At 41.9% G+C, this 8,392-nt stretch overlaps 1 protein-coding gene across 1 annotated transcript in view; it reads right to left on the bottom strand.

The window, feature by feature from the left end:
- The window catches only part of LOC102853466 (tubulin--tyrosine ligase-like), a gene marked incomplete at its 3' end in the record, with an annotated part of 19,694 nt that extends 12,465 nt beyond the window's left edge, over window positions 1–7,229 (bottom strand). Inside the window, exons 1-2 of the mRNA XM_006902768.1 lie at window positions 7,073–7,229; window positions 4,039–4,117 (exon numbers count right to left, since the gene is read on the bottom strand). Of these exons, the coding sequence (XP_006902830.1) occupies window positions 4,039–4,117; window positions 7,073–7,229 (236 nt within the window). The remainder of the gene's footprint in view (window positions 1–4,038; window positions 4,118–7,072) is intronic.
- Window positions 7,230–8,392: the final 1,163 nt, after the last annotated feature.

Raw genomic sequence — 8,392 nt, 5'->3', positions numbered from 1 at the left:
TGATGTAGGATGCTGAGAAGATGGAAAAACTGAGACTACAACTAGAAAAGAAAAAGGAAAGGGGGGAAAAAAGAAAAAGACCAGAAGAAGGTACATTACAAATAGTACAGTGAATGACAACTGCCACGTGATGGGGCACGGCAAAAGCAGAAAGGGATCTGGTTATTTTCAGCAGAGAGAATTGAATAAGTAGTTTCCTCTCATCAATAAAATCAGTGGTCTACAACCAGAACTAAATTTGCAGCAAGATATTTTAAACATTGCCAACATGATCTGACTTTGTAACTCTGATCAACCAAAGAATGACTTAGATTTTTTTATTAAAAAAGAAACAAATTTAGATACAAAGATAGTAGAAGAAATTGTAAAGACCAAAAAATATTATCTTATCAAAAGTAAAAGATAGTCAAGTCTTAAGAGCTCACAGTGTAAGACTTTCTAACAATATCGAAGACACACTGATTCAAAATTTGGAAATTGCAAGTAGTTCCTGTATCTTTAGATGAGTTATGTGGCATAAGAAACACCACCCAATCAATATTTTAGGTATATTTTTTCTCAAAGGACTTAAAATCACATGAATACTGGCAAATTGTAGCCTAAAAATATGAAACTCATGATATATGGATATTTTTAAATCTTTTTTACTTGTCTAAGAATAGTTTTAGCTATATATAAAAGAATAATTTTATCTATATATAAATAAATTTATTTCTATCACAATTTGGGAATGAAAAGCAAGTGCTTCAGTTAGGTTACCTTAAAAATGCAGATATACTAGGATTTTAAGAGACTGGTAGTCCCCTTATTGCTTCATTCCACTGTGTGATATATTTTTGTAATACTGGAGCTCTGTTTACTGAAGTAGACTCTTAGGAAAAGTACCATGCATTCAATTGTTAAAATGGTTTAGTACATATTTGTCAATGCTACAATGACTCATCCGTTTAAGGGACTGTTGAAAGAAACCCAAGACAATGAATATATTGATACTGTATCTTTTGCCAGTGATTATAAAGTCATGGAAAAGTTGTACAAAGATATACAGTACTGTTAACTCCAATTCAGACTTCTTTGAAATAAAAGAGATACTTGCTAAACTATTATTTTCGTATGATAATTTATTACTTTAGTCAATAATCAAAGATTTAAAAAAAAGCACCTGATACATGAACAACAAAAATTAAAAAGTCCAGAGAAAGGATAGACAAGTATGAGAATTTATGTTGTAATTTTACAATACAAAACATTTAATCATGACTTATACATTTTCCTAACATGACTCAGTATGCAGAAAAGATAACACCCTTTTGCAAACTTATTGCAAAAACCAAAGAAAATTTTTGGAATGCTTTATTGATATTAATAAATTTAGAGTTGCTTTTTCATTTATTTAATACATACCTTAATTTTATAGTAATATTACTGAGGTGACATAGTGTGGGTGAATTTACTTAACTTTGAAAGATGTAATTTTAAAATTTATATGGTTTTGCTTCAAAGACAAATGAATTATTGTAAAAATTGGCTAGCTGGTTCTGCCAATACAGATTTAAGTACGAGAAGATGATGAATTTTTTTGTATTTAATTCCTGCAATATTTTTACCTGTAAACAACCTGCTTTTTCAACCATAAATTTTATGAAATCTAAATTTAGATCAAGTTAGTTGCAGTGAAAATTTAGTATCTAAATAAACATGTGCTGTAAATGTGAAACAACAGGTTTGATGACTCAAAAATAAAAATGTCCAGTCTCATTGGTTACTTTTATATATTTTAAAAATTACTTTTACCCCATTTCTTTGCTGTTCAGACTACCCCTAGAATGCCTATCAATTCAACAACTTCTACAGGCATAGCTCAGTGATGCCACTTCTATTCTTTAAGCTGTGTAATCATTCTGACTGTCCTCTTCCAAGTTGTTCTGTTCTTATCAACAAACTCAGAGTTTCCTAAATAATCATTTGAGTTGCTACTGTCAGCTTGATCCCATAGAAATAAGAAACAAAATGCTCAAATCAAACTGTTACTTGATTTTAATTAGACATCAGGGGATACTTTTGGTTTAAGATTCAGAGCAATAGCTTCAGGGGCTCGCCAAGCCTCCTTTGCTCCTTCGAAAGTCTGGATCCAAAGGAATATGAACTGTCTGTCTTGCATTTTCTTCATTTAGATTAGAATGCAATTTGAAATACTAATTACATATCAAAGTGATAATACTTCAGATTTATTAGGTTAAATAAAATATACTATTAGAAATAACTTCCACTATTTTTTTTTAATGTTTGAGCACCTCTCTATTTCTACTGGAAAGAACTGCTCTGTATGATGACTTTCATTTGGAAACAATCTGGTCTGTACTGAGCCAACACGGGTAGTTTCTGCAGGAAGACCTTGCACTTGTTCTATTCCACTTAAGCCCATTTGAGGGTGATCACAAAGGGAGATTTAGTCACTATAACTAGAAGGAAGAAATACTCTAACAGGTGGCCTCCAAACTGAATCAGGGGAAGAAAGGTACTTCAGGTGTCTGAGAGAAGGGCTTTGGGGTCTCGATGAATTTCTGCAACTCCCTCAAGTGACATGACAGGAGAATGCAGCTGGCTGCACAGCCTCCTGGATGCTCTAGACATCTGCCCAAGGGACTCCTGGCCACACTGTCTATGATCCTGTTTGCAGAGATTAGAATCATCCTGATTCAACACTGACTTCTGGATGGTCCATGAGCACCTGACTGACCTCTCTGCGCCAGCATTTTAGCTCTCTCAGCTAAAATGAGATTTTTTTTTAAAGCTCTTTAGAGTCCTTTAACCTATACAAATTACTAAAGACAGAAAAAAAAATGCCAAAGGGAATTACTTCTGGAATTACTAGAGTTCCTTCCATAAGACATCTGAGAGAATGATGTTTATGCTAATAACAAGCTCTAGCCTGCATACATCATCATTAATAAAGTGCTAAGTCAGATCATGTCACATGCTACTTAGAGACCACAGGCGAGTGTTACTCACTGTCCCCATTTTACAGATGGACTGGAACAAAGGAACACGGCATGGTTTAAAATCAGGAAGGGTGTGTATCAGGGTCCTATCCTTTCTCCATACCTATTAAATCTTTACATTGAACAACTCATTCAAGCCAGACTCTCTGAAGATGAATGTGACATCAGGATTGGAAGAGACTCATCAACAACGTGCATTACGTAGATGACACAACATTGGCTGCTGAAACCATTCTCCAAAATATCAAGAACTACATCCTTCAATCTGGATTACATCTCAACATCAAGAAAACAAGGGACTCACCACTGGACCAAAAGGCAACAATATGATAGAAGAAGAAAGGATTGAAACTGTCAATGTTTTAATCTTACTTGGACCAACAATCAATAACCTTGGTATCAGCAGTCAGGAGACATAAGTATTGCTTAGGGCAAGTTGGCTGTCAGGGACAGTTCCAAAATACTACAGAGCAATGATGTTAGTTCAAAGACTAAGGTGTGTCTGATTAAGGCCATTGTCTTTTCAATCACTTTTTACACATCTGAGAGCTGGACAATGAATAATGATGACTGAAGAATTGATACCTTTGAGTTACGCTGTTGAGGAAGAATATTGAATATCCTATGGACTTCCAAAAGAACAAACAGACATGTCTTAGAAAAAGTGCAGCCAGAGTGCTCCTTAGAGGCAAAGATGATGAAGCTTTGCCTCTCATACTTTGAGCATGCTGCTAGGAGGAGCTATTACTTGGAAAGGGGCATCATGCTTGCAAAAGTGGAGGGTCAGTGAAAGTAAGGAGGACCCTCAAAAAGATGGGTGTCTATTGCTGCATCTACTGTGTCAGTCTGAGACGATTAAGATGGTACTTGACAACAATAATCAACGTGGCTTAGAGGAAGTTACAGAACAAGCATTTGCTTGCTTTTAAATACTTTTGCCATTTAAAATTCCTCATTTTTGTTTAAACTCTTCAGCATGAAAGTTTAAGAATTTTTATGTAAAAAATTGAGAATTCAGGTCTTAAAGAACACTTACTTTACTAAAGAAGCTTTACGACACAATTTGTCAGCCCCTCTGTAGTAATTCACCAACTGCATCAGCCCAGGCTCATAACCTATGAAGGAAAGAGGTGGCTCAGAAGGAATAAAGGACAATGTCCATGCTGGCATGCAAAAGAGAAAACAGCTGTTACACTCTGTCTTTCTTTCTCCCACTTCTGGATGAGTTGTTAGAAAAGGAGCTGTGTTTCAGCATCTCATTGCTAATTTTCATGCTTCCCCAATGGATTTTTGTAACATAAGCATTGTGAGTCTGTCAAACTCCACCACTTGTATTTCTTCTTATTCAGACTGAAGGAGTATTTTATATTACACCACTCTCTGATTCCCATCATTCTTTCCCTTACGGGCAACGGATTAATAAATCCACCTATGGATTTATCAGTAATCTCTGTAAAGTAAGTCTATTTTAAGTGAGTCATACTTTTCACATCTTTAACGTCACATAGACGAAGGTAGCAGACATACAAATTACTGTCCTTACATATGTCTACCTCTCAAGCAAGCTTCTGGGAGAGCCACTAGCAGGAGACAGAAGGTGGTGGGGAGGCCAGGCCTACACAATCAGAAACACTGAGAATTTTCTATGCATTCTCTGGAAGGGCAAGGAATTTGCACCGCATGTACCCTTTCTTCTAACAAGTCAAATTAAAGGCATCAGCTTTTGTTTACACTTCCAAAAAAAAAAAAAAAAGTATTGCATCTTCAATAACAGGAATCAAAATAAGACCAAACTAGTAAAGTCTGAGGTGAAGATATCAGAAATAACAATTAAAAAAATCACTTGAAAACAGCAAGCTGTCAAACTTAAGCACTGCTGTCTCCTGAGATGGACATGCCTCACATTTAAACTTCTTCTACAATGCATTTTTTAATACAAAAGTAAATATCCAATGTTGCAGGCATAAAACTGTATGTGCTGTGAGACTTTCCCCATAAAACGCCAACATTTCTTACTATCCACCATATTCAGGAGCACTGGTGGCAAGGTGGGTAAGCACTGAGTTGTAACTATAAGGCTGGCAGTCTATAAATAAAAATTCCTGTCTTAGGCACCTTGAGCTGTTCTTCTGTGTTGTGGACGGTCATAGTGAGACAGAACCACGCCCACAACGGGTCTGCTCTCTCTCTCTAGGCCAGCGCACCACGGCAGCATCGGCTATTTCCCATTTCAACCCTGAGAGGCTGGGCTATATTTTGAATATCAGGATTCTACCTGGCCCTCTATCAGGTGCATTGATTCAGTGACTGGGGTAATAGGGATGGGAGTGTCAGAGACAGTGCGATTGGCACAGGACAGAGCAGGGTTTAGGGCTGTTGTACATAGGGTCGCTATGAGTCAAACGACTCCACGGCACATAACAAGAACAACCACTACCCAAACTTTTACAAGCCAGAGGAGGAAAGCAAGAAAAATGGACAGAGCAAGAAGAAAACACATTTTTGCTCTATAAGTTATCTGCTCCTCCGAGGGAGGAGGCTTTTTGAGAAAGTTTAATAAAAAGGAATCTCGAGGCACATTCCCTGTACCTGGAAAGTTCTAGGAGAATAGATAGGCCTTTCCACGTCATCACCACCTTGCATCAAAGAACTACCAAGGTCCATTTTCCTCACTGCAGGGGCAAACTTGTATAACAATGAAAAGTCCTATCCCCTACCATTCCAAAGATAAACAAATTTGCCCAAGTTACCCCACAATACCCTCTTTTATGCCCCATCCAAATGCTCTTTGGCCTCAAAACCCCAAAATTCACCACTATTGACGTGACTGTAAGATGTACACTGGGTTAAACACTGGGCTGCTAATCAAAAGGTCGGCAGCCCTAATCCACCAGTCAGCCCCTCCACAGGCAAAAGGTCAGAGGCCATTTGCTCCCTTTCAGAACACAGTGGGGCACATTTACATTCAGGGTCACTATGAGTATGGATCCACGACCTAGTTGAGCTGTTTATGCCATCGAGTCTAACCTGACTTATAACCCTCCAAGAGGCTTTCAAAGGCTTGTAAATCCCTCGGGAAGAGATTGCCCTTCTTTCTGCTATGGTGTAGCAGGTGGACTTGAACTGCATACCTTTATGTTGGCAGTGCAACTCCTTACCCCCTAGGCCACCAGAGCTTCCTAAGGGGGGCAAATTCCTAGGGCTATTAAATACTCTCTTTTCCATCCTAGGTCACTGAGCCTCTCTAACTTCTGACCACACTTATTTATAAAAATTCCTTTTCTGATCATAGAACATTGATCACTTGGAGTTGCCTTCCTCATCAATTTCTTCTTTGGTGGTGCAAGGTGGCCCCGCCCCCGCCGAATTCTGACAGGACACTGGCTTCCCAGAGGACTGCAGTGAGGTCATGGGGTCACACCAGATCCATGGGAGAAGCTGCGCACAACTTTTGGATCCTATCTTTTAAAAAGATGACCCTGACAGCTCTTCCTCTGGTGCCCTTCAGACAGCCTGGCATGTGGGTGTGGTGGTGTCAATCCTGTGAAGATAATCTGCTTGGAGGGAGGAAAGCAGGGTGAGGACATGAAGGGCAGAGGGCGAGCCCAGGCCCCTGCAAAATCTTCACTCCTCACACACAGCAGTGAAAATGTGCTGCCTGGTGAAGCTAAAATCAGACACCATGCTCTTCGCCCGTCCCTGGTCTGGGCTCATTCAGAGAGACCTGCTTCTCAGGACCATGCTATTAACGACTCCGACCAGCTTCTGGGAGCGGATCTGCAAAACCTCGCCCCATTCTGCGCGGTCCAGCCCACCATCGTGATTTGGGGGCGTGGGTGGGAAGGTCCCCAGAGGATGCAGGGGAGGTTGTTGTCAGGAGGCAGCAGCGAATCTGACTTGGGGGAGAGAAGGCATCCAAGACGATGGCTGTGGGCCCTTAAGGACCCATCGGCCTAGGACACGGAGGAGAGGCAGATTCATGACCTTAAAAACAAAAGCGCAGGTCCCAGCGGGCCGCGAGAGGACGAGGCAGCCTAGGGGCGGGGAAACGGGAAACGGGGAAGGCTCACCCAGTCTTCCGAAGGGCAGCCGGTTCCTCTCCCCTAGCATGAGGTTAAATCTAGGGTTGTCTCTCCGGAGCCTCTTCCAGTGACCCGTAGCGAGAAGCAGCCGAGAGACCTCCGCGTAGACGCTGCTATTCTCGTCGCGCACCACGAAGGTGTACATGGCGAGGGGCCGCGCGCTCCGCCACCCGGGCTGCGGCGGGGACACGCCGGTGGAGGATTCTCGGTGAAAAGCTGCTCGCGCGGTGGGCGCTGCGCTACCCGCGATATGGGCCCCGCAGCCTCACTCCGCGGCGTTAGCTCCCCGCTGGCCCGGCCTGGGGAGTGCTCTGGCCGCGCCTACGTTTCCAGAGCCCGCAGCGCCGCGCCCGGGCGCCCGTGTCGGCCGGGTGGAACGCGCAGCCTGCACGCCGCGCCCACCTCGGCGCGCCCCGCCCCCGAAGTGTGGAGAGCACGTCCACACGCCGCGCCCCCTGTGCGCGCCCCGTCCCCGGGGGGAGGAGAGCACCGCCCTCAGGCCGCGCCCCCTCAGAGCCTTCTGCACGGGCCGGAGATTCTGCGCGACCCTGCGGGGCTGTTTATGGATTTAGGGCTTTGCGCGTTCACATGCCCCAGAAACAATAATCTTGAAAGAAACGCCCATCGTCACTACGCTCTGCTCCACCACCTCGTACTCCTCATGTACCATCCACTCACTTCTACCAATTTTTCTCTCGCTCTGCTTCTCCATATAAAATTTGAGGCGCCAGTGACCTTTCGCTTTCCAAATACAATGATTCTTTTTCTCCCTTGCTTTTGGAACTCAAGAGTATTTTAATTTATTTTGCTTCAGGTTTATATTTTTTCTTCAAGCACGCTATGATCTTTTCATTCCTTCACCTTTGCCTTTTCCCCCCTTCCCTCTTTTTCCACTTTCTCCCCTTCCCAGTCCCTATTTGAATAGTTACCATGTTCCAAGTTGCTAATTGCGGTACTCACATTGTGTGTTCTTCCTTACATGTCAGGTTAATCCTCTCTTCCTGATCTCTTACAGTGTTCACTGTTTATACCTTATATTTCTGCTCTTCCCCACCCCTCATCACACTAAGAAGCGTCTTAAACCTTTGCTTTTGTAATCGAGTTATTTTACTCAGTACAGTGTCCTCTAGACTCATTCATGCTGTGTATGTAGTATTTTACAAATTCGTCATTGTTTTTTTAAATGATGCACAATATTCCATTTCTATTCTATAGAACAATATTGATTTCACATGCAAGCAAGATTCTGCTGAAGATTATCCAAAAACGACTGGAACAGCACATCAGCAGAGAACTGCCAGAAGTCCA

This window comes from Elephantulus edwardii, unplaced genomic scaffold, assembly GCF_000299155.1.
Source record: "Elephantulus edwardii isolate Elephantulus edwardi_28Jun2011 unplaced genomic scaffold, EleEdw1.0 scaffold00447, whole genome shotgun sequence".
In the NCBI taxonomy this organism is placed as follows: Eukaryota; Metazoa; Chordata; class Mammalia; order Macroscelidea; family Macroscelididae; genus Elephantulus; species Elephantulus edwardii.
The sequence above is the reverse complement of the archived record's forward strand: the minus strand, read 5'-3'. Positions and strand labels throughout refer to the sequence as shown.